Raw genomic sequence first — 27,899 nt, forward strand, 5'->3', positions numbered from 1 at the left:
GGATTGCAATGTTTCCATTGGATTTGTCATGTACGAGGGTATGGAACTAGTATATAATAAAGAGCACCAAGCCCTTTATGTACTTTGATGTTAGTGACATTGGTTGTCGAACTCCTCTATCATGACTCTACTAAAAATGTACCCATCACTCAAACAAAATCTTGACATGACATGCCATGCTTTTTTAATCTTATTTTAATGCCTAAATTGTTATATTGATGACGAAGACCCCAATATAGGCAATGATTTTGATGATATGTAGGCGTTTGTTGTAGCACGATTTTTTTTGGATGTTAGAGGCCATCTAGAGCTTATTTGTTCGTGTATTTTCAGTTCAGAGATGGATTGCACTCGATGCTCTTTTGGTTATGTGCACCCTTACATGCTATGTAAATGAGAACTTTTGCATATTTGTGTATAAATGGTTTGGATTCATATGGCTGCACATGGATATATATGTTTTTCTTTAAAATATGAATATTTTATGTGTTTTTGGTCCACAAGGTCCACAAGGTTTTTCGTTTCGATCATCAGTTTGGTTCTGATAACATTGCATCTAACAAGGACTCGTATGGTATTTGATTTTGTAGATAGCATTCAGCGAATGTATTGGGCTTATTTATGCACAACCGTATCATATTGTAATTCCCATCTTTTACATTAATAAGAATTTTAATTTCTTGAGATATGGTGCAGTTTATAGGAAATATGCATGGAGATGAACCTGTGGGACGCGAATTACTTTTATATCTTGCAGATTGGTTATGCGCAAAGTACTTGAAGGATCCTTTGGTATGTATAACCAAAGTTATTAACACACACACACAGATATATATATATATATATATATTTTTTTTTTTTTTTTTTTTCTTTTTCTTTTTTCTTTTCTTTTGCATTGATCAAGACATTGCTAAATAATAGTAATGGATAAGGCTTCAATTCTGGTTATAAGGAGTCAGGACGAGCTTGAAATTTGAAAGTGTAAATTTTTTCCCATCTAAATATAAATGAATCAGTATTTTATTAAACGGACCAATGATGGTAATCTTAAGAGAATTTGGGAATAGTTTTTGTCGAATTGCTGTAGCTCTGTAACATGTGTACTCGATTGAAGTTATATATTTACATGTCATTTTAAAGTTTAAACGATACTTCTATTTTCTCAGATTCATCTTGTGAAATGTTGTATCAATGTTCATGGTGTGGGCTTAAAAGTACTGATAAAGGTCACCATAAGAGGTGAGGGTATGAAAGGATATACTCTGTAGAATAAATTTAACAAAGAGAGGGCTTGAGAAAACTAAGTTTATCAGCAGGAATTATTTCTATGCAAAACATTGCCAGCCTTATTCTGGTATTAGAAGAAAGAAAAGCTATAAACAAATTCTATCATAATGACAGTACGCAAACAAGAACAAAAGAGAAAGGAGTAAACTAATCTGGAAAAAGGATCTAATGAGAAGCAGAAATTGAAGTAGGTAAACACAGATTATTGATATATTCAATACCCAAGGAACAAACATCATCAAGGCCACTTGCTTTATACCTTCAACATATTACAACAGATTACATAAGTTTTATTGTGTTAGGAACTGTCTTGCAGAACTTTGAAGTAGCATGTGGGAAACAAGTTTGCTGGGTCTTTATCATTTATGCCAATCAGAAAATTCCTTGTGAAAGTAAAGAGAAACAATTACAGTTGAAGATTCAAAGAATAAAATGTCGACATAATTGGGAAAGACAAAAACCTGGAGACTCAAAATCCAAGGTGGAACATAAATGCCAACAATCTGAGCGGATAAAGGAAACCGAGATAAACTTCACACACAGTCAATGATTTATATCTGTTCATCATGCATAAAAGCTATGCATAAAGTGAGTGGATACTGAACCTACAAATTGAACCTTGATAACTTTTAAGTACTTCTGGGTTTAGGAATAACTATTTGCAATCCTTCTGGATGCTGGTGATACTTGTCTGAGTCTGGCAATTTGATGATCAAGAACCAAGCAACTAGTAACCTAATGGAAGGTGGTATTCTCATGACAGGGCTTCACATACAAAGCTTATGTATATTTTCTCTATTTCCAGTGCGATAGTCGAATTTTCTGTTAGCAAGATTTATTTATATTTGTGTAACGAACAAAGTTCGTAAATGCTCTGATACCAATGTAACGAACAAGGTTCGTATACTCAGAGGAATGCTTTGATACCAATGTTATGAACAAAAATTGTATACGCAGTAGAATACTCAGAAGATTTGGTATATAAAAATATCCATTATAGGACAAATATATCATATTTTCTGAAAATGAACCTTGATAACTTTTATGCACATTTGGATTTAGGAATAGCTATTTGCAATCCTTCTAGATGCTGGTGATACTTTTATGTGTCTGTAAATTTGATAATCAGGAACCAATCAACTAGTAACCTAACGGATGTTGGTATTCTCATGATAGGGCTTCATATACAAAGCTGATGTATATTTTCTTGGTTTCCAGTGTGATAGTAGGTTTTTCTATTAGCAAGTTTTATTTATATTTGTGTAACGAACAAAGTTTGTAAAAGCTTTGACACCAATGTAACGAACAAGGTTCGTATACTTAGAGGAATGCTCTGATACCAATGTTACAAACAAAGTTCGTAAGTGTTCTAATATTAATGTAAAGAACAAAGTTCGTAAACACTTTGATACCAATATAATGAACAAGATTCATATACTCAGAGGAATGCTCTGATACCAACGTTACGAACAAGGTTTGTATACTCGGAGGAATGCTGATCCGGACTTAAACAGGAACGCAACAAATTACAGAGATAACCATAAACACAGATATGCAGCGAAAATAATACTTCATTTCATTAATGTAAAATACTGAAATATGCTTACAGATAGTAATGGAAATAAACCAGCTAGGGCGATGGTAGCTTATCTCTGAGAAGAGATGTGGTGGCTACATGCTTCTCAATTGTGTTACAATGAGGCTCGAAGGTCTATTTATTGTTGAGAAACAATGGAAAACCCTTAACATTCCAAAAACTAACCCTAGAAGATGAAACGCCAAACTGTGGGCCTCGTTTGGGTAAATTGGTACATCAACTTCCCGGGGTCGTAACTTTGGCATACGATCTCCGTTTGACGCGTACAATAGCTCGTTAGAAAGATCTATCCGAGCACTATCACTTTAGGAGGGGCAATATCAGTCCATGGACCCATGTTGCCCCCAGATTTCCCAAAAAACGTCGTTTAGGGCTTCAAAACGGCTCCGGAAGTTTAGGACCCGAAAAACTGCTAAAAATAGTAAGCTGTGCTACAATTAAGGAACTGAAAATGCTAAGAGAAACAATGTGGGGGTCCAAGTGGACTTGGCAGGTGGCCACCAATATCCACCTAGATCATTCCTCCCCCCTTAGGAAGCAATGGTCCCCATTGCGTTGAGTTCCTCCATGAGATGAGGAAACTTTTGCTGAACTTGGTCCCTGGTGAGCCACTTGCCCTGGTGAAGGAGTTGGCCTGCTTTGACAACTCGATATAGTTGAATATTCTGTTGGCGAGTGTTCTTGATCTGTGTGTCCATGATCCGATCAGTTGCAGCTTGTTCCATGCAATCTGGATTTAATTCTGTGGGTGTGAGCTGTTCTGCAATGGCGGATGTGTCTAGCAATGGTGGAAAGTATGGCCAAAGGCGGTCCACATTGAACACTGGGTGCAGGTCAAGGAATGGGGGAATGCTGAGCTCAAATGCATTGTCTCCCACAACCTTAGTAATGGTGTAAGGACCATATCGGAGTGGTCTTAGTTTCCGATAGGCTCCAGAAAGGCGTTCCTTTTGCAAATGCAACCAGACTTTGTCGCCCACCTGAAACTTGTGTGGCACTCGATGTCGATCATGTTGCTGCTTGTACTTGGCATTCGATTTCTCCAGAATGTCATGGACCTGCTGGTGAATATGTTGGATGTGCTCAATGAAGCTGGTTGCCTTGTCTGTTTCGGACTGGACATGAGCCGAATCTGTGTGAGTCGCTGCAAGTGGCATGGCCACATCAATGGGGCATAGTGGCTGGAATCCCAAGCCCACCTGAAAAGGGCTGTGGCCAGTCGAGCTATGAAGAGCTCGGTTGTAGCTGTGCTGAACATAGGGGAGGCTCTCGTCTCATGTGCGTGGATGCTTTGAGTTGTACATGCGCAGAATGTATACAATCATCCTATTGACGACCTCTGTTTGGCCATCAGTTTGAGGATGGAAGGCTGTGGACTTAGTGAGTTTTGTGTCCAGCATTGACCAGAGACTGGACCAAAATGTAATGAGGAACCGACTGTCCCGATCTGAGATGATAGACTGTGGGATCCCAAAGTGCACCCACACTCGTTCAAAGAAGAGTTTAGCAGTGGCTTCTGCTGTGATATTCTTCTTGCAGGCCACCATAATGGCCATCTTCGAGAACCTGTCGACGACCACAAAAACACAGTCATTTCTATGCTTAGTGGAAGGAAGGCCTGACATGTAATCCATGGAGATGGATTCCCAAGGTCGATTAGGGGTAGGCAGCGGGGTATAGAGGCCTTGCTTCTTGATGGTCGGTTTGGCAATGGCACAAGTAGTACATGATTTGATGTACTTCCCGACATCCTGTCGAAGATTCGACCAATAGAAATACTTTTGCAGTACTGCCACCGTTTTCTCAACCCCGAAATGCCCAACAGCCCGACTGTAGTGTGCTTCCCAAATCATCTTGGCACGCTCGCTTGAAGGAACACAAAGGTGACCTAGGTGGCATAACAGGGCATCCTGGAGGTGAAAATCTGGAACATGTCGACCCTCCAAGAGTGTTTGGTATGTGTGGTCGAATTCTGGGTCGCTTTTGTAGAGAAGTGGCCAATCAGAAGTCTTGTGCCCACAAGAGTTGAGCACGGTGGTTAACGCCATGATCGGTGGTTGACTGAGGCAATCTGCAACATTATTGGTGTTGCCCTTCTTATATTTGATATTCAAATGGAACTGTTGCAGGTATGTAGACCACTTCTGATGGCGATCATTTTGCAATTTCCCTTGGGTCTGTATGAACTGCAAGGGTCGGTGGTCAGTGTGGATGATCGTTTCCTTCCCCAAAATGTAATGCTTCCATTGTCGGCAGGCCTACACAATGGAATACATCTCTTTATCATAAGTGGGATACTTCTGGACTGTGTCTGAAAGTGTTTCACTATGATATGCCACTGGATGCCCGTGTTGAGTAAGGACTGCCCCAATAGCATAGTCAGAGGCATCTGTCTCGACCTCAAATGGTTGTTGTAAATCTGGTAACGCGAGCACTGGTGCTGTGCAGAGGTGATCTTTCAACTCTATGAATGCCTTCTGTTGAGATTCAGACCAAAAGAATTTTGCTTTTGCTTCTCCCTTGGTGACTTGACTCAAGGGCCAAGTGATATGAGAAAACCCCAACACGAACCTGCGGTAGAAGTTGGCAAGACCTAGAAAGCTGCGGAGCTCTATCAGAGTGGTTGGAGATGGCCAATCCTGAATGACTTGGATCTTGGCTGGATCCACATGCACCCCCTGTTCATCAATAATGTATCCTAGATACTGAACCTGGGTCATGCCAAAAGTGCATTTCTCCAAATTGGCACATAGCTTGTGTTGCCGCAGTGTTTGGAGAACCTGTCGGATGTGGTGGAGGTGCTCTTCCCAACTCTGGCTGAAGATCAAAATGTCATCCAAGTATACCACTACAAATGAGTTGGTGAATGGCCGCAAGATGTCATCCATTAGCCTCATGAAGGTTGTAGGGGCATTCGTCAATCCGAAAGGCATAACCAACCATTCGAAAAGGCCCTCCTTGGCTTTGAAGGCAGTTTTTCACACATCAGAGGGTTCGATTGGTACCTGGTGATATCCTGACTTCAGATCGATCTTGCTGAAATATTTTGCCCCCTTTAGTTGGTCCAGGAGGTCATCAATCCGCGGGATCGGGTACCTATTACGGACAGTGATCTTGTTCAGCGCCCGATAGTCAATACAAAGTCTCCAAGTCCCATCCTTCTTCTGTACCAACACAATCGGGCTCCCATAAGGTGATGAACTTGGACGGATGTGACCTTTGTGCAGTAGCTCCTGAATTTGCCTCTTGATTTCATCGTTCTCCAGAATGGAGCGCCGATAAATTGGTCCGTTGGGTAGCGGCACACCTGGGGTCAGATCAATGGAGTGCTTGACCTGACAGTGCAGAGGAACCCCTGCGGGGGAGGTGAAGATGTCCTCGTACTCCTCCACAACCTTGTCCATCTGTAGTTGTCGTGCAGAAGGGCCCTGTCTGGAGGCCGTGGCCACTGTCTTCTTCTTTCCTTGAGGGCGTATCATCAGAAAAACAAATTTCCCGGTTTTGGAAATGAGCTTACTGCATTGTTTTGCAGTAATCAAAGAGATGGCGGTAGGTGGTGCTACCTCTGGTATCCTGTACAACTTATTTCCCAATGTAATAATAACAGCACGGGGCCTTGATTCATACACAGCATGTCGCTTCCACAAGTATGGTTGTCCTAATAATACATCACAAACTTCAAGGGGAGCAATGTCACACAATACCTCATCCGTGAAGGGCTTGATGTTGTATGGAAGGCAACACTGCTGGCTCACGCGAAGATCCCGTCCTTGGTGAAGCCACCCGATGGTGTACGGTTGTGGATGTGTTGTGGTCGGTAGGCCCAACCGCTTCACGACCTTTGCCGAAATGAGGTTCTTTTGGCTCCCGCTATCGACAATGAACTGTAGCGGGGAGCCCTTTACCCACATCTGGGAGTGGAAGAGACGCTCCTCCTCCTCTGGATCTTCGGGTTCATTTTTCTGGATCTTGGCAGTAGCAACAGTGGCGTTGGGATCCGCATCAATGATCTGCTTCCCTTTGTCATTCCCCTTGTCGGGTTCTGACTCAAAGTCGGAACATGCATCTGATTCTGAAACCTTTAGCTCAACCACCAGTGACTGCTTGGCCCGACACTCACTTGTGTTGTGAGTGGAGCTCTTATGGAATTCACACCATTTTCCCGTGTCCTTTTTCGGCTTCGCGGCGCTGTTCTTTGCTTGCAGCTTTGGCGAGTTGTCTTGGGCTGCCCCGCCTTGGCTTTGTCCTTTGTTCTGTGGTTTAGGGGCACCTTTCCCTTGCTTCAGATTCACAGATCCAAAGTCTTGCTTCTTTTGTTTAAAATTCTGCTCGACCTTGACGGCATATCGGTATGCTGTGCCGAGCGAGGAGCTGTTCAGGAATTCTATTTCTTCTTGGATGTACTTGTGCAGGCAACCGCGGTATTTGAGTATCAAATGTTGCTTCGTATCCTTGATACCCAACTTTGTGCGAAGGGTATGGAAAAGATTGGTGAACTCCGGCATGTCTTGGTCCCTTCCCTGCCGCAGCGTGGTCCACTTTATGTATTCATCCTCATAGCTTCTAACAGGGTAGTACTGCTCCTTGATGGCATCCCGGAATGAATTCCAGGTGGGTGCGGCTGAAAATAGTGAGCCAGTATTTTCATCCTTCTGCTTGCAGTAGGTTTCCTACCAGTCCTTGACGTGGGGGGCTACTTTGAGAAGGGCGAAAACAATCTTTTCCCGACTCGAAAATTCATGAACAGAAAAATAACCCTCTAGTAGATTTAACCATTTATCTACGACATCTGCGTCTATCTGACCCTCGAATATGGGGATTTCAAAATTAATTTGTACCTTAAAGGGCGTGGCTTTTCCAGAGTAGCTGCTGGAAGCTGATGCGTCGCTTCTGGGTAGCCACTGAAGGATCTGGGCAACGCTGTCCATCATCGAGTTCCGTTGTTGCTCGAGGGCTTCTTCGAGCAAGATTTTAATAGGATCTCCTGCCCCCTCGTCTTTCTTCTCATCCGCCATGGGAGGCCGTCGGGATTTGCGAGGCTGGTCTCGCAAAGGTTCGACCAGTTCAAGCCCTAACTCCTTATATCCCGACCTCGTTGGGGACATGCAAAGAAAAACAGAGAAAAAACAGACCGCTTTGATACCACTGATCCGGACTTAAACAGGAACGCAACAAACTACAGAGACAACCATAAACATAGATATGCAACGGAAATAATACTTCATTTCATTAATGTAAAATACTGAAATATGCTTACAGACAGTAATGGAAATAAATTAGCTAGGGCGATGGTAGCTTATCTCTGAGAAGAGATGTGGTGGCTAAATGCCTCTGAACTGTGTTACAATGAGGCTCGAAGGCCTATTTATTGTTGAGAAACAATGGAAAACCCTTAACATTCCAAAACCTAACCCTAGAAGATGAAACGCCAAACTGTGGGCCTCGTTTGGGTAAATTGGTACATCAACTTCCCGTGGTCGTAACTTTGGCATACGATCTCCGTTTGACGTGTACAATAGCTCGTTAGAAAGATCTATCCGAGCACTATCACTTTGGGAGGGGCAACATCAATCCATGGACCCATGTTGCCCCCAGATTTCCCAAAAAACGTCGTTTAGGTCCTCAAAACGGCTCCGGAAGTACAGGACCCGAAAAACTGCTAAAAATAGTAAGTTGTGCTACAATTAAGGAACTGAAAATGCTGAGAGAAACAATGGTGGGGGTCCAGGTGGACTTGGCAGGTGGCCACCAATATCCACCTGGATCAAATGCTCTGATACCAATGTTACGAACAAAGTTCGTATACGTAGTAGAATACTCAGATCTAGTATATAAAAATATCCATTATAGGACAAATATATCATATCTTTTGTACATGAGCATCTTGATAACTTTTAAGTACTTTTGGATATAGGAATAGCTTTTTGCAATCCTTCTGGACGCTGGTGATACTTTTATGTGTCTGGAAATTTGATGATTAGGAACCAATCAACTAGCAACCTAATGGATGGTGGTATTCTTATGGTTGGGCTTCACATACAAAGCTGATGTATATTTTCATTGTTTCTTGTGTGATAGTAGATTTTTTTGTTAGCAAGATTTATTTATATTTGTGTAATGAACAAAGTTCGTAAACTCTCTGACACCAATATAACGAACAAGGTTCATATACTCAGAGGAATGCTCTAATACCAATGTTATGAACAAAGTTCATAAATGCTCTGATGCCAATGTGACGAACAAAGTTTGTAAACCCTCTGATACCAATGTAACAAACAAGGTTCATATACTTAGAGGAATGCTCTGATACCAATGTTATGAACAAGGTTCGTATACTCTGAGGAATGCTCTGATACCAATATTACGAACAAAGTTCATATACACAGTAGAATACTTAGAAGATCTGGTATATAAAAATATCTATTATAGGACAAATATATCATATCTTTTGTACATTTTCTTATATAATGTATTTTTCCTATAATATAATGTATTTGTCCTATAATGGATATTTTTATATACCAGATCTTCTGAGTATTCTACTGCGTATACAAACTTTGTTCGTAACATTGGTATTAAAGCATTCCTCTAATTATACGTACCTTGTCCGTAACATTTGTGTCAGAGCATTCCTCTAAGTATACGAACCTTGTTCTTTACAAGTTGACATTGCTACATTGATTTAATTTATCTTAATTAATACTTTCAAAATGACATAATGAAAGTACGAATCATGGAACACACGATCATAAAATTTAGAGGCACAAAGATATGGTAATCGCTGTGGATAGAAGGTGAGTTTTTTTTTCCAGAGGAATAACTTAGGAGTGGGTAGATCTTCTATCCCAGTCAATGTAAGGAAATGCATCCATCACACTACCAAATATAATGACAAGGATTGCATGGAAACTTTTAAAGCTAGAAATGAAATGAAGTTATATTAATGTTTGTGAGTGAAGAAAATAGGTCAATAGAATAAGGCACCTCTTGTAAACTATGCTATCTTGATGAAATCTCAAACTGTTTTTACCCATTTAAACTAAAAACATGCGTTGATCTTGAAATGTCCTATGGTCTCTGTTACCCACCATTTTGTGGGTGATATCCCTAGGAGATTTTTTTTCTCCATGATGGTCCTCAGCCTGCCGCCAGTAGCCCCTTGCAGCCATCGACTAAGTTCATTGTGCCATTTCTCCGTCACTTGAGCCAACCATGTGGTCCCTCACCCATCTATCATGATCGTATGTTTGAAGGTGGGCCTCCCAAACCTAAAGGTATGCCTTGTCATTTGGTGATTGAGTATTTTAGTTTACTTATCATGGAAACTCTTGGGCATGGATTAATGGGGGGATTTGGCAGAAAGAGTGGACTAGGTCTGTGCTCTTGTGCCCTAGGTCTCTTTTGGGTTTTAACCTTGGACCATAGTCTCGTGGGATCTTTTTTACTGACCTTTGGGATTTAGGAATGGTACTACATGGGAAACCCTGATTTTGGTTGCGTGGTCCAACTCCCCGATCCACATGTGAAAATTTTATCACTGCAACAACTGATTTATTTTACCTACTTATTTCCCAATAAGTTATTTATGAAAATCCTTCAGTAAACATTAAAATAAATTCTGCTGCAGATATCACATCATAATACAGAAACAAACACATGCACAAGAATTAACACATTGACACAAATATTTTGGACAATCAGTCCCCAGAAAAACCCAATGTGGGAAAACCGGTGCAGCAAGGGAGGATTTTATTATTCAACAATTCTTTAGTACAACTGGGTGCCAAACTAGCGTACCCAACAGAGAAAATTCTTCAGCACTTATCCCAGTCTCAGTGTCAGCCTGGCTGACCTCTGTGTAGCTGCGAGACCCTCTGCGTCAGCCCCTGCCTCTTTGCGTCATCACTGGGCCTCTTTGCGTCACCCACGCAGGCCCTCTAGTGACTGCGCAGTCTGCTGCTTCTGCGTCTACATGAGAGGCTCTGTGTCTGCCTCTCCAACCTCTGCGCTGTTCCCTTGGTGTTGTTCCCGACTCTCTGTTTTGTACTTGCTGCCTCCTGCTGCTCTCCAGACCACTAGTTCGAATTTCTCAGCTAACCCCGCTCCAGAAATCGAACTGACTGGTCTCCCTCAGTGTGTTCTCCAATTGACCCTCAAGCCTCTTCTTATACTTTTCCTATTGGTCCTTCAACGACCGAGATTAAATCTCTAATCAACGGCTAAGATTAGATTTGGCTTGATCTATGACTTTTGGAACCTTCTAACCTAGTTTTATATTAATACCCATTAATATTTTATTTTTCCTAAGTTTAGACTTAGAAACTCCATTAAAAATATTAATTATTTTAATATCTCCTAAACCGATTAGAATCTGCCCAAACCATTTCTGGGTCTTGGAGATCTCATGTGCTTTAGCCTCTCCAACGATTTTCAAGGCTAGAGCACATCCGATGCTACCCCAAATCAACACCACATATATCACTCTCCTTCCACTCATTATAATCCCATTCATCACTCCTCCCACTTGGGTCCATATTCTTCCACTGGGTCCACAAAGGGTCAGCCACCCCCTTCCCTTTAACCACACCTTGGGTCGGGCCTGGAATGATGCCTGAAGGTTGATGCAAAAGAAAAGAAAAGAAAAGAAAAAGCATAATTAACCACATTCAACAGGAAATTGTACCACAAAATGCAAAAGATGCCCGAGACAAACACATTTAGAAAGTCGGCAAAAGCCAATACATGAGCTGTACCCCCTTCCATGGCCATCACCCTAGTTCCTATAGGACATAGATGAGCCTCCTTTATCATTCAGGAACCCATGATTGTCCCAACCCCTGGTGGGCGATGAACTGCCCCACCTTAAAGGGGGTATCCACTACTATACTTTACACATCATGTTCTCATTCCCTTGAGCTGCGAGCAGTTAACCGAAGAAAAATCATAAAAGGAAAAAGGCATATGAAGAAGGTTGGAAAAATCAAGGTTGGGGTAACTCATGTACCACGATTGCTTCCTCCTACACATCATTCACCCAAGTATGAGCTTCCCTTTCATTAGCTACCATTGTATCATGGCATGTGACCCAGGTTTTCCCCTTCAATCCTCTACTCTGTTCCATCACTTTATCACATGCCACCACCATTTGAAGGATGTACCATGGACATACCACCCCCTTTAGAAGCAGAAACCACCTAATAGGGTGCTTAGTTAACCCCCCTTTGAGCTTGGAGACATTTGCACATGCCAAAGCCCACTATGGAAGGGCATGCCATTATGAAGTACCCACCTATTTTCCATGGTTTGTAAACTTTGTTACTTGATTTCTTTAATGAATTGGTGTGGATTTGTGGTAGCATCGGATGTGCTCTAGCCACGAAATTTGGTGGAGAGGTTGGGGCACATGAGATCTCCAATACCCAAAAAGGGTTTGGGCAGATTTTAAACAATTTGAGAAATATTAAAATAATTAATATTTTTAATGGAGTCCCTAAGTCTAAACTTAGGGAAATTAAAATATTAATGTGGATTAATATAAAACTGTGTTAGAATGGTCCAAAAGACATGGATCAAGCCAAATCTAATCTTAGCCGTCGATTAGGGACTTAATCTCGATCGTTGATATGTCAACAAGAAAAATATAAGAGGAGGCTTGAGGGTCACTTGGAGAGTACACCAGATGATCAGTCATTCTATTCTCTAGAGCGGGGTTTGCTAAGAGAGATAGAATCAGTGATCGGAGTTGCAGCTGAGGGGCAGTGAGTACAGAGAGACAGAGAGGTAGAGATAGTGCCGGGAGATCAGCGCAGGAGCCAGAGAGAGACACATAGCAGCCAAGGCTCACGTAGGGCCATGCAGAGGCAGCCAGGAGCTGCGCAGTGCTTCAGAGAGGCCAATGTTGCTGACATAGAGGGCCAGAAGGCTGACGCAGGGCCTCCTGAGGCTGACGCAGACCCATTCAGGGTGACGCAGGGCTAGCGCTGGGCAGAGAGAGGCTGACGCAGTCCAGAAGGGCAAACTTTGGGGTTTTTGGGGTAGATTGGAGCTGAGGAGCTGTCGGAGGGTTTATCAGGGGTTTCAGCAGGGACATTTGTCTCAGACTGAGAGGTACTACTGCCAAGGGCATTCTCTGTTGGGTAAGCCAGATTAGGCACCCATATTGTACTCTGAAATTGCTTAATAAGAAAACCCTCAGATAGCTGCACCGATTTTCCCACATTGGGTTTTTCCGAGGACATTGGTCCAAAAATAATGGTGTCATTTTGTGTGCTTGTTTCTGTTTCCTTCAGTTGATGATCTGTAATATGTTGAGCATGCACTATTGTTTATTTCCAGTATTTACATTGTAAATAACTTGTGAAGTAACGAAACAAGTAGGTAGGAATAAATCAGTAAAGTGCATGAAGGGTTTCTAACTGGTAGACTTAGAAACTTCAACAATTGGTGGACTAGAGGGGAAGAGGATGCATTGGATCTTAGGTAGGAGTACAAATGGTCTCCATTTTGGGTTTGGTCTCCCTAGACGGGGTCCTAACCCTCTAGAGGGCTACATTGGCACATGTAGGGCGTGTGTAGAGAGCTATGGGCCTCCACAACAATAGAAAACATTCCATGGATCTCCAGAGTCATTCATATATTGCTCGTGGTTCACTTATTCTGCAAAGAAGATGCACCTGGTTCACCATGCCCAGTGGGCTCCACAATTGCACCATAAACTTGGCAGATGGTCCAACATCTATACGATGATGTGGCATCACTTATATCATCATCCTAGCCCTTGCAGATGATCTACATGCATCTTTGATCTATTTGGAGACCCATGAGGACGTTTGTGTGCCCCCACATCCATTTGGGAGCACCACAGGTTTATTACTTGGAAAACAAGGGGCCAACCCCTTGTCCACTGTTTTTGGAGTCCTATTTCACATTATCGCACCTATGGACTTCATTAGGCCTCCTCTAAGGCCCAACGACACATGTTATTGATCATTCGACCCTCTTGAGAGGCTTACTCCTTTGTTATTGAGCTAGTTTGGTGGGCTTGCCACCAAAAGTACTTGTTATTTTGCACATTATTTTATTCTAGGGGCTAAATTAGGCAAAAATAAGCTAAATCAAATTTATTAGACATTGTATAAATAGATGATGAGTTGATTCATTCTCTCATCATCACTTGGATTGATCATTCTCTCTTAAGAGATTTTCGCTATTCTTTTTGGAGGACGAAATTGGATGGATGGATGAATTTTGATGTTTGGATATCTTCATTTTTGTCTTGGAGCTTCTATATTGGCATATGATGATGATTGGATATACTTGTTCTCACATGTAAGTGCTCTTTTAATGCTATTTTGTCATTCTTTTCTATGTCACATAAATGATGCTGGTATTTTCACTATACTAGGCTGAAATTTTGTCTTTGGCGAAAGGGTATAAATTTGTCTTTTATTAGCATTGCATCATGTTATAGGCCAAGTTTGAATAAGTGAATGTTCCTAGAGATATTTCATTGAAATTTATCTTGATAAGTCATCACATATTGCACATTGAAGTATAGAGACTTTGAAGCAATTTTCTTCATGCCCTAATTATCATGCGAAATTGTTCTAGAGGCCTCCTTGATTGAATGAAACCATCCTAATCATTGGAATCTCCTTGACTCCATTTCTCCCAAAGGAATATGCATTGGTCTTCCATAGGTGATCACCTTAAAGAATATTTTTCTCACCTTCTTCCTTTCTTTCGAGGCCTAGTATACATAGGTCACCTAGGGCATCACTTATCTCACAATCTAGCCATCCAAATACTTCGATTTTGGTCCACAACTACACTAGAGTTTGCTCTAGAGGCCCTCCAAATTTGAAGCAAATTCGACGGTGGGATCTCAAGATATTGCAAGCCCTAGCTTGAGGACCATTTCTTGCCCTAGGTTTCCCTTGGCAGGTGACCTCATTGGGATTATTGCATCAAATTCAAAGAAAATTTCTCCTTTAATCCCTTTCTCCCCCTCAATTAGGTCCAACACACCCTTGGTTGATCAATTCCATCCCTTTGACCTAATTCATGGTCCACTTGGTCTTGTGTGGTCCTAGAACTTCTAGAAGGTAATTCTTCAAAGACCATTTGGAAACCAAGTCTTCACAAGGGTTTTTAGGACTAAGTTCCTTTTTAAGGAGTCTCATCTTCAAAACCTAGCCCCTAGGACCCTCTTGGCCCTTCTTAGAGAGCCTTTCATCTTGCCTCTTGGGCAAACAAGCCATATATTGAGCCTCTCTTATGAATAGGCCTCTTTAGGAATAACTCTTTTCCCTCTATTGACCAATTCATCTAGGTGATTCCCTTCATATCGGGTCTCCTCCCATCGGTGAAAGTTTGTAAGGAGCAGGTAGCCATAGTTGAGGTGACAGTGGGCTATCGCTCCATTGTTGCCGTTGACCTAGTAGTTGCTCTTCTAGGGTCCCCTCCTAAGACCCTTGCTAGTTTGAGTGGTAACATTTTTGCACTATTGTCGGGGACACGAGACGTGTGTTTCGTTCCCCATACAACATATTGACATATCATTATTGGCGACTCCATTGGAAAAACGAAGCCCTAGTTCTTCATTGAACTTTAAGGTCAATGCTTGTAGGGTGAAGCAAGCATTTTTTGGGCATCTTTAAATTCACCTTGGCGACTCCTAAATAATTTACATGTATATCTCAAATATTTTGTCTTTCTTTGATGATTTTCCCACTTTGGACATCGCTAGTGTCCTTGGCCACCCTAATTGTGTCACATGAAGGATGGTACGTGGGGTGCCTGTGTTTGATGGTGATCCAATCTCCGCAATTGACCATGTAGAAAGATTTAATGCACATGCTTCAAAATAGAAAGTGGTTCACTAGGATGTCCTTATGTTGTTGTTCATGGGATCTCTCTGTTGTCATAACTCATGGTTGCATAATCACGAACCTAAGAGCATCTCATCCATTGAGGAGTTCATTGATGGCTTTCTTGGACATTTTCAAGAATACCTTGCATTAAGCATCCAAGAGGAAGCCTTCATCGAGCATCATCAAGACATTGAGAATCTAAGTAATGAGTAGGAAGATGAGTCTTCCTTCGGTCCACATGATGAAAAGGATGATTTTGAGAACATGTGTTGGGAAGGATGAGGCTATGGAAGGTGAAGTTGAGGCTAACCTTACCTTTCTCAAGGATACTACTCCTGATGACGCTCCTTTTGAGAACCTTGAGGAAGGTGATCCCATTAGCCCCTTGGAAGATGACATTGGAGATTATTTCCACATAAAAAAGGAGAAATGGGAAATTGTTGGTCCTCAATTTGATTGTGCTCCCATTTATGACACCGACAAAGAGGATGAGGCTGAGATTGGTATTCCCTTTCTCTCAGGCATTATTTATGATGACATATCCATTGATACCCTTGGGAAGGAGAATTATTATTTTCCCTTGCATGAAGAGGGGCAGTTGGAAGTGATCGATTCTCCTTTTATGAGAGACCCAATCTTTGATACTAAGGAAATCGATAAGGCTCCCACCTATCCTCAGTATGATTCTATATTCAAATCACTTGAGCCTTTAGATTATGATTTTGGGGAAGAGAAACCCGTTGAATACAATACTTCACCATCCCTTTTGCTTTTTCCCATTATTCATCATCTTGAGTCTTCATCAAGTGATTCCCTCACCCATTGTCATATGACTTCAAGTGACAGTGAGCCTTTTTCCCTTTCCGAGTATAGTGTCAAGGAAGAGCCCCTCATTGACTATACTTTATCTCCTTGGACACACCCTTAGGGTTTTGATCACTCCATGACCTCCCCTCTCCAATGTGTCCATCATCTTGAACAACCTATTTGTTGCACCCGTTCCTTCCCTTGCCCTTCGTTCCCCTCTCATCACGACCTTGTGGCCCCTACAAAGCATAATATTATAAACAATGATTTGTGTCATGGTCTTGGTACTTATCAATTGAAGATCTAGTAGAAGAATTTTGATCGGGTTTTCCTCTCAAGTGGTGAGAGGTTTTGGCTCTGGCTGAGAAGCCTACATATTGTGTCACTTGTCTTTTATTGTGCATGTTGGTAATTTTCTTGATGAAGAGAACACATTAATAAGCTAACAAAGTAAAGATCATAAGCTAAGAAGTAAAAGTACATCACAAGCAATTATCAAGCAGAGAAATTGTTAACTTTGAATGCCCTAGATTTCTCAACATGGTATCGGAGCTTAGGTGCTAAAAGACAAGAAGGGGCCGTCAAAGCAAGTTGACACACAAGAATCGATCTTCATAGAAGGCATCAAATCAAGTCGAAAGGTTATCAACACGATCAAGATCTACATCAAAGCAACCATAGATCGAAGAAGGAAGCATGAATTAAGACCGAAACCCTAGAAGCACTTCAAAGAAAGTGGAAGCTCTTCAAATCTAAAGAAAGATTGAATCAAAAGTCAATCCTCTCTCTATTGAAGCAAAGATCTTATAGAAGGCAGTCCTCCCTCACCAAAAGATTTGAAGTAAGAAGCAACAAGTTCATCATCAAGTTGAAGATTTGATCTTCTCAAGTAAGTACCTCTTATTATAATACAATCTAGTAAAAATGACTTCATGTTTTAAGGAAGACCAAAAGCTGGTTGGGATATCAAACTTCCTTGTTTGGAAAAGAAGGATAGGCATTGTCCTCGAAGTAAATGAAGTCATTGATCATGTCCATGGGAAGGTCTCCAAGCCATTCGAAGAACAAGCATTGTCTGAATACATGGAAAGGGATCTCAAGGCTCAAAAGATTCTCAAGGAGTCCATCAAAGATTCACTCATTTCCTATGTAGCCAAGTTGGAGACATCTAAAGAAATATATGATAAGTTGGGAGAACTTTTCTTTAGAAGCACGATAGAAAAGATCTTATCACTTAGATCTGACCTTCATAAATTGAAGGTGTCAAAGGATGAAGGGATATTGTCACGTTTCTCTAAGGCATTTCAAATAAAAGGTCAATTAAAGGACCTAGGAGAGATATTATCTGATAACGAAATAACCTCCTTTATTCTACATGCATTAACTGATGAACAAGGTAACCTTATTGCCACTAAGGAAGAGGAAGCTATCCCATTCATCAGGTTATGGTTTCTCTGCAAGGCAGAGGAAGACAAGATGAAGAATGAAAGTAACGAAAGATCAGATGGAAGGGAACAAACAGTGTCAAGACGAAAGGAAAAATTTGGAAAGTTTAGTAATCCAAAGAAGAAAAAGAAGAACACGACTAAAGAAAGATGCTATGGTCATAATAATTTTGGGCACTACAGAAAGGACTGTCCTAATCGCAAGAGGGACAGGAAAGAAGACTATTCTACTGATGAAATGAAAGAACCAAAGACAAAGAAGCATAAGAAGGAAGAAGAAAGAAGATGACTGGGTTGATCTTCTTCATTAGAAGGTTCTTTTCACTTGTAAAGTTCTAGATAGGAAGCAATGTAAATAAGATAGGATGCATCAAAGTTAGAAAGAAGCACCGTGATAGAAGCATTAGAAGAGCACATGACATAGAAAGCATAAAGTATGTCTGGTACAAATTACAACGAATAGGAAGCTCTTAGGAAACCTCATTAATACTTATAAAAGTAGAGGTCATCATCGACTGGGACCATCATAGTCAATAAAGAAAACATCTGCTGAGTGAGGATATGAAACATCCTTGAGTCTCTCTAATGGAATCCTTATCAAAGGATTTACCGATCTAGAAAGGAAGCAAGGTTTTATTCAGGATTCAAGAGATGATGGTATAATGACATAACAGGAAAGCAAGATAAAGTCCTTTCGAATGAAGCTGCTATAGGAAGTTTGGATGACTGAAAGAAAGATGAGGTATGTATGCTTGCATAGATTATTATGAAAGTCATGTCATATGGTTGCAGATAATATGTATCACTATTTCCATCATGGGAAATATGATCAAGAAAAGAAAGGATTTCCTCCTCCGAAAGATTGCCGCGAAAGCACAAGTCGCACTAGATGAAATCAACATAATACATATTCTCATATGAATCATGAGGAAGCTGACTACAATGAAGGAACTATGATTGGAAGCTCCTAGGAATAAAATGTGTGATAAAAAGAAGGGAAGAGATTGGAATAATATGCAATGAAGGAAGAAGGCATTCAACACCCGAAGTCCAAGAAGATTTGACTAGAAGATCTCCCGAAAGGATGTGTAGATTCTGATGGAAGTCGGAGAAAGATAGAAGACCCTTGACACTGAATATATGTGGGAGATGTGTCAATCTACATGTAGGATGTTGATACTTACAGGAAGATGTCATGGTGAAAGATCATCACGAAGGTAATTCTGATTTGAAATGATTGATTATGTTTGAACTAACATCTGGTTGGGCTTATGTAGGACTGTCAAAGGGAAGATCTGTAAATGACTTCCAAGCAGATCATATAGAAGGATGTAATGTCCTTCCGAAATATGGCATGAAAGTAGAATGACATGAAGTAAATCTAGATGGAATTTGATGGATCACTTTCTGATGAGTTGAGGACATGACTGACTCATGAATAAAAGTGATGTATGATCTGTGCCCTCTATATATAGAAGTTCCCAAAGGATGAAGACTCCTTAGCGAAGAAGAAATTCATGACATCAAAGGAAGGAGCTCTTCATGCAGCTGGTTGTTTTAGGATCTCCACATGAAAAGTTGCAATAGGTCCCTGGTAAAGAGGGAGCTTGAGAAGAAGTTTCTTACTTGGAAGAAACTTGGAAATTCCTAAGCTGGAAGCTTAGGTACATTCCTTTGATGGAATAAAACCTCTTGGTATAAAAAGGAGTGGTAGACATGTTGTTCTGATCTTCACTTGGGAAGATAGAATGAAGGATTGTGTAATCATTTTGCATCCGATGCTCTTAGGGGATGGGATAGGGAATCCCATGAAAGAGTAGTCGTGGAGGACTGATATTCTTTTGGGACTGAGGAGTCCAAGAAAAGAATAGACCTTATGGAGCATATCTTGAGTGAACCCGGGTGGGGTATGTTCCTAGAGAGACAATGATGAGAATGTCTATAAATCATTGGTCTCACTAGCATTGTGCTATGATCTTGTGGAGAGATAGAGCTGTTAGTCAAGGCCTTGCTACAAGGTTGCACGAAACGGGGAAACGGGTACGAGTTTCCGAAACGGGAAGCGATACGAAATGCGACCTCCCCAAATTTTGGAAACGGGGAAACGTGAATATATATATATATATATATATATATATATATATATATATTAGGACATTTAACATTTAAGAAATATGTGCAATCATAAAGCATATATGATACATTCTAATTTATTACATTATGATAAAATTGTCAATTGTCAATGCATAAACTATAAGTATCTAAATTTACATCACATTTACTCATGAATAATCACATAATGAAAATAGAAATATCCAAAATCAGCCACGAGAAATTTCTAATTTTTTGTCTCGTGCTTGATTGGGAGTCTCCTCCTACATAGTCGAATGACCTAAGTGCTCTTGATTAAATACAAGTTTCATACCCTAGTACCCTACATTCTTTTGATTATTGGGAGTCTCCCCTGCATAGAGGGCTTTGTTCTCTCGATTAAATACAAGTTCCATACCCTAGTACATGATAAAATCCAATGGAAACATTGCAATCCCCCCAATCCTGAAATCCTGAAAAACAGATAAGTCTGCTGGATTTTGAGTGAGATCTAAAATTCTACTTTCTCCATATGAAATCCAATGAGGGCGAAACCACTCAAACATTCTGAGTCATTTCATGGTAATGTTAAAAATTTAAGTAAAAGGATGAAAATGAAAAATAAAGGAGAATATCACTTTTACTTTAAGAATTTAACATTACCATGAACTGCATATCAACACTAGGGCAAAAGTTCACTTTTATAACTTTAGACAGGCATCTGGAAGCAACTAGAAGTCACTAGGCTAACGTAAGAATAGATTAGAAAACAAATAAATAAAAAAAAAAAATTAAAAAAACACAAGTAAAAGCTAAAACGTGGGTCATACGGCCCTGAACGCGTTTCAGGCCGTACTGGCCACGTTTTAGTTTCGTGAGACGTGGCAGTACGGCCTGAAACACGTTTCAGGGCCGTACCAAACACGTTTCAGCATTTCGTACTCGTTTCCATACGGAAACGCCCTCCTACCCCACGTTTCCTGCAACATAGCCTTGCTATATATAACAACACTGGTTGATATGATGCTATACAAATCAGTTACAAATCCGAATTCTTCTTATGAGAGATTCTTCAGATTGAGAAAGTCCAAGTTACCATTATGAATACCTCCCTAGTCGGCCTACAAACAATGAAGAAAAGTGTAACTAGGTTCAGTCTTCATAATGACATGTAATTATGATTTTATGTAATAGCATGTAAATAAGAAAAATAAAATTATTATTGACTTGCTTCATGGGTTGCATGAGCAAGGGATTTTGTTTTTAAGTCAAGACTCCCATTAGACTCTTTAGGATTTATTTGTCATCTAGTCATAAAATGTAAGAGTCATTGTCATGTAAATGAAGTCATGTCACAATTTGTAAAATGTCATCTTGTCTATGTAAAGTATCCTACAAAGAACTTGTCACCTAACCTCTTCAAGTCGGCCTACAAACAATGAAGAAGCTTCTAGATAAAGTCGGCCTAACTCTAGCTGTCAAGTCGGCCTAAAGGTCATGTGAAGAAGGGTATAAATAAAAGAACTCGACCTCCATTCTAGACAAGTAACTCGACTTGAATTCGGTCTAGAAAGAAGTGTGAAGAAACTGTAACAAGAAGTGCGAAGGAGGAGAAGCAAAAAGAAGTGCGAAAGTATCTTTTGGGAGACTTCCTTTTGGGCTAGCGAAATGGACTTTCTTCTGGGGCAACGAAGTCTCTTCTAGGCAGTGCGAAGTTAGGAGATCGAAGTTTCTTCTGGGGCAACAAAGTTTTCTTCTGGGCAAGCAAAAGGGGGTTTCTTCTGGATCAGAAAGGATTCTTCTGGGAAGGTTGAAGTAGAAGACCTAGAGAGTGAGATTCTCTAAGGGGAGGCCAAGAAAGCTAGAGACCGAGTTTCTCTAGAGCAGAGCTAGAGACCAAGTTTCTCTAAGTAGAAACTGAGGAGAGCAGTTCAAGATCAAGAAGGAAGGCAAGGAAAGGAAGAGGCAGAGCATCAAGGTTAGTGACAAGGTTCTTGAGATGATACTAGAGTCAAGGGTTTGTGTCATGGCCTTGGTACTTATCAATTGAAGATCTAGAAGAAGAATTTTGATCGGGTTTTCTTCTCAAGAGGTGAGAGGTTTTGGCCCTCGCTGAGAAGCCTACATACTGTGTCACTTGTTTTTTATTGTGCATGTTGGTAATTGCCTTGACGAAGAGAACACATTAATAAGCTAACAAAGAAAAGATCATAAGCTAAGAAGTAAAAGTACATCACAAGCAATTATCAAGCAGAGAAATTGTTAACTTTGAATGCCCTAGATTTCTCAACAAATTCCTCACTAGATTTTTGCTAGCATTTTCTCTGTAGGATAGCCAGTGTTTGGTATCCAGATTGTACTAAAATTATTCCACTGCTGCTTAATATTATAAAACCCTCAGTTACTGGACCGATTTTCCGACATTTAGTTTTTCTATGGACTTTAGTCCAAAAATAACTGTGTCAATTTTTATGTGTGTTCTAGCATTTTTCTCAGTTTTTAGCGTTATTATTTTTCCGTAGTTTTATTTGTGAAGGTTGCAGTGTGATTTATTCGATATTTTCCATAACAAATAAATTGTTAATTAATTAACAATTGGAAGAATTAGTTCTAGTCGTTGCAATAGGATTTCAGACTTGGAATTTTCACATGGTATCAAAACGAGTTTGACAAACAGGAAGCTCAGAGGTGGAAGAAGAGAATTTCGCTGTTCATGGGGAGCAGTAGGCTAGAATTTTATGGGGCTGCGCAATGCCTAGCCAGGCAGTACGAATTGCTGGGCAAGGGTTCGATTTTCTGTTGCTGGGTGGTAGAAAATCTGAATTGTTCGGAATAGTAATTCCAGTAGGTAGAGGGAGCAGTAGCAACTCAGATTTTCGTTGTGTAGATTCCTTGTTTGGGCGCATGGGGTTTTGCAGAAGTTTGCAGTAGCAGAATCAACGTTGGGTGGAAGAGAAATAGCACACACAGAGGGAAAATTTACCTCGGGGGATTTCGAGTTTTAGAGATAATTTTTCCAGCTGCAAATTGGTAGGAGTTGTGAGAAAATCTTCTCACTCTAGAGGGGGTGTGAATAGCAGATCCAATAGTTGAGCAGAGGGAAAGAAGGATATTTTTGACCAAATTTAGAGATGGCCACAACTGGGCTTAGAGATCATGATAGGTTGGAGGGAGCCTCCAACTATGTCATCTGGAAGGCTAGGATGTCATTCCTTCTAGATGAATATGGCCCGAAAGCCTACGTGGACAATGTGGTAGCGGTACCCCAGGATGTCGATCAACTCAAGGAGTACAGGAAGGAGATGGCAAAGGAGAATCGGATGATCTTGGATGGAGTTCGAGATCATTTATTCTCACGTGGCAAACAAAGGCACGACCAAGGAAATGTGGGATGCTCTCTTCGAGCTATACTAGAGTACTTCCGACCAGAGGAAGATGTTCCTACAGGAGAAGCTGAGGAGCATCGGGATGCAGAAGGGTGAAAGCATAAACGACTTCCTCATTAGGATTCAGGAAGTCTGAGATCAACTTGCAGCCGTTGGGGAAGCACCCCAAACCACAAAGCTTGTATGGTTGGCACTAAATAGTGTCTTAGAGGAATGGTAGGTGTTTTCCCAAATTATCTTGAGTAGAGACACATTACCTAAATGGGACAGGATATGGTCCGACCTACAGCAGTAGGAGTTGAGGAACGATCTAGTAAAGAGTACCATTAGCGAAAATGACAGTAAGGGACCTAAGGGTGAAGAGGAGAATGTGGCGCTAGCCTCAGAGGGTCCCACTTAGGGACAGGTGGAAAAGAAGAAGAAAAAGGACCTATCTATGGTCATGTACTTCAAGTGTGGTGAGCTTGGTCACTACAGTACGTAGTGTCCTCTCAGGAAGAAGGACAAGCAGGACTAGGCGGTAGTGTTTGCAAAGATAGACAAATTGTCCTCCAGGTTGGAGGAAGACGTCACTATGTTTGTGGTTATACCTTCGGGAGAGAGGTGGGGTGATCTAGAGCTATAGTCCTAGAGTAGCGCAAACATGGGCAAGATCCTTGAGGTGTCCTCCTCATGGATCATTACCTTGTTACGGGGGCCCATAGTATTTAGTAGTAGGATGCATCAGTTTCAGAGCTGCAGTCAGATTCCAGAGTGATAGTTGCAGACTAGTAGCAGTCAGGTGTTGTGGAGCGCAGTGCAGTGTTGGCAGTAGTGCAAAGTGGCATAGTGTAGAGTCAACAGTAGCGCAGATTCTTCAGTGGATAAGGCAATAGCTAGTAATAGTCAGGACACAGGAGATAGATGCAACAAACAATTGATTCAATATTTAGGATGCTTCTCAATTGCAGTTGTAGCAACAACAAATGAGAGGGAGTTGCAGTGCAGATGCATAGTTGGCAGCATTACAACAGTGTCAGCAACAACACCGATGCAACATCAGAGTTGTGCAACGGTTGGTGGGCAGTGACAGTTTGTCACAGTGGCCAGATATCGGCAGCATGACAGAGGGTGATATAGAGAGTTGAGACAGGGTGTTGTAGCAGTGGTGCATCACTAGAACACCTTCCTCGCTAAGGAGTGTTAGTTTTTGTAGCATCGGAGGCGTGTTAGTCTCAAAACTTTGTGGAGAGGCTAAAACACAAGAGTTCTCCATAACCCGAAAATCGTTTCTGGAAATTCCACTTACAAGTGTCTCAATTAGATTATTAGCCTATTTTTAATTATTTCCTAAGTCTAAACTAAAGGGGTTAATTAATTAGAATTAATTGAGAGAAGGTGTGAATCATCTAGAAAATCACACGGATGGACTTCGATATGATCTTAGCCCTTGATTAAGTTCTAATCTTGGTTGTTGGATGTCAAACAGAGGATTATAAGTATTCGTCGATGGGTAAATGGAAAAAACACATACACTAGAGATCAATTTCCTTGGGCAGTTCGATTTTCCATAGAACAACAATAGTTGCTGGAAGAGTTTGATCCCGAGAAGGAAATAGAGACAGAGAGGGGCAAGGACAGTGATCCGGAGGACAATTTTCTAGATCTGGAGAGTACATTGCAGAGAGGCAGAGATAGCCATAGAGGGGTTGCGCAGAAGCCTCTAAGAAGCAGTTTGATTTGTAGATTCAGGAAGTCGTTTCAGAGTTTCAGAGGCAAAAGAATTTTGTAGAGATTGGGAGAAACGTTTCCAAAGTTAGTGGCAAGTTGAAGAGGCAGCTTAGTGTGAGATCTAGGCCATACAGATTTGTGCCTGCACAGAGGCTTTGTAGTGGGTAACACAGGGCAATTTGTGGAGGGGTTTCATGTTGAATTTTCTAAGTCTATCCGTTAGAAAATTAATCTATATTTTGCTGGTTTATTTTTTCTACTTGTAAATTCTGAACAAGTTATTTAAAATATTTAAATACCGAAATAAACACAATACAGTCAACATCTACAGATCATCAGTTGAAAGAAAACAAACACACAAGTGACACCGTTATTTTTGGGCAAATGTCCCTGGAAAAGATCAATGCAGGAAAACCAATGCAGCTATTATGAAGGTTTATTATTATGCAGTATTTCCTTGAGTACAACTGGGTGCCTAATCGGCTCACCCAACAGAGAAAAATTACACGGCAATAATACCTCTATATTCGGAAACAAGTATTCAAAAAATTTGTCCCAAGAAACTCTCTCCAGCAACTCTGAAGCTCAGCGCTGGCCCTTTTGGCCTCTGCGTCAGCCCCAGGACCCTCTGCGTCAGCCCTCTGAGGCACTGCGCAGCCTCTGGGACCCTCTGCGTCACTCCAGCAGCCTCTGCGTGGATGACGCAGTCCCTCTGGCCTTTGCACTATCTCTGCTGGGCTCTGCGTGGCCTGAACTGGTTACTGCTCTCGCTCTCTCTGCTTCTGCGCTGGTCTCTCAGTACTGTCTCTGCCTCTCTGTCCAGTACTCACTACCCCTCGCTGCTGATCACTGATTCAACTTTGCTTAGCAACTCCGCTCTAGCAAAATGAATCACTGATCACTCTGGTGTGTTCTCCAATTGACCCTCAAGCCTCTTCTTATACTTTTCTCGTTGGTCCTTTAACGATCGAGATTAAATCTCTAATCAATGACTAATATTAGATTTGGCTTGATCCATGACTTTTGGAACCTTCTAACCCAATTTTACATTAATACCCATTAATATTTTATTTTTCCTAAGTTTAGACTTAGGAATTCCATTAAAAATATTAATTATTTTAATATCTCCCAAACCGGGTACAATCTGTCCAAACCATTTTGGGTCTTGGAGATCTCATGTGCTTTAGCCTCTCCACCAATTTTCATGGCTAGAGCACATCTGATGCTACCCCAAATCAACACTCTCTCTTAGCGAGGAATGTGCTCTAGCAATACTCCACACTGAGCATCACTCTGATTATTCAGCACGGTACCTGTGCTGATGCTAGGCCTCCTCGCCCAACATCCTCTGCACTGCTGCATCCTGTACTGTTGCCCATGGACCTACCACTGCCACTGTTGCATCCGTAAAGCAATTCCCTCTGCATCCGTGCTGTTGCTGGTTCTTTCTCCCAACACTGCATCTGCATTGCAGCCCCCTCTCATCATGCTGCATCGTGCTACTGCATTGCAACTCAGTTACTGAGAAGTAAGTAACTGATCCACCCAACTACTGACATCCCTGTCAGGCTAAAAATACTCCTGATGCTGAAGCTCTCTTTGTTGCTAACAAATGCTCCCTCTACTGACCTCTGTGCTGCTGCAACAACTCCTTGCATCTCGCACCATTGCACACCTTTCCGTGCCATCTTGCATTGGTGCAACACTCCCGTGCCTCTCGCACTATTGTAGCCTGCTAGCCTCGCACTGCCCGGGGACTATTGCACTGTAGCACTCTCTACCGCTTCATCCGCATCCGTCTCTACCGACATCCGCAATCCTGCTACTCCTCTTCAAGGCTCCTGTAGCAAGGTATAATCTAAGAGGTTGGGTACCTCAAGGATCACGCCCCTCATCGCCTGTAGTCCTTTTGACTACAGCTCGATGCCTCCCCACTTCTTCTCGAGTGGCACATGAGCACTCATGGCACAATCGTCATCCTCCTCGAATTCTTTCTCCGTCCTCGCTGGCGTTGCCTTCGAGTTAAAAGCCTCTCCCTTACTCTTCTTCCTCGGACACTGGTTCGCATAGTGATCCAATTCCCCACAATGGAAGCACTTGACCTTGGAGAGGTCCTTCTTCCTCTTCTCCTACTTTCCCGCAGATGCTAGAGCCGCATCCTCTTCCTCTTCCTTCTTGATCCCGACCGCTTTGTTGCTACTCCCTATCTTGAAGAGCGGCCCACAGTTCTTCCCAATTTGGAAGACTCGCCCTGCCCAATATGCTCTGGACAAATGTCTCCCACTCCTCAGAGATTATGCTAAATGCGGTCCTCAGCATCAACTCCTGATCCGACGTGGCCCCTATGGAAGTCAGTTGGTCATGAATCTCCTTCAACCGACCGAGGAAAACATCTATCTGCTCTCCCTTCTGCATCTGGTATGATCTTAGCTGATTCTCCAAGAACATCTTCCTCTGCACGGAAGTATGCTGGTACAATGTCTTCAAAGTGTCCCACATCTCCTTTGCCATTTCCTTCTCGGCAATATGTGGGACCACATGATCCTTGACCCCATCAAGGATGATGCACTTTGCCTTAGCCATTGCCTCCTCGTACCTTTCATTGGCTACTGGGTCAACTGGGATAGCCATTACTCTCAAAGCAAAGCCCTTGATACGATGTCTGTTTAGAATGGACAAGATCTTGGCCTTCCAGACCACAAAG

The 27,899-nt window shown here is 41.6% G+C and overlaps 1 protein-coding gene across 3 annotated transcripts in view; it reads left to right on the forward strand.

Annotated features, from left to right (window-relative positions):
- The window catches only part of SOL1 (carboxypeptidase D), a 213,934-nt gene that overhangs the window by 149,971 nt on the left and 36,064 nt on the right, over positions 1-27,899 (forward strand). For all 3 annotated transcript variants that reach the window (XM_089417154.1, XM_089417153.1, XM_089417152.1), the window contains exon 6: positions 697-792. In XM_089417154.1, coding sequence (XP_089273280.1) covers positions 697-792 — 96 coding nt within the window. The remainder of the gene's footprint in view (positions 1-696; positions 793-27,899) is intronic.

The sequence above is a fragment of the Pinus tabuliformis genome, chromosome 3_2 (assembly GCF_031772625.1).
Source record: "Pinus tabuliformis cultivar Carrire ecotype Pingquan chromosome 3_2, CPIR1, whole genome shotgun sequence".
NCBI lineage: Eukaryota > Viridiplantae > Streptophyta > Pinopsida > Pinales > Pinaceae > Pinus > Pinus tabuliformis.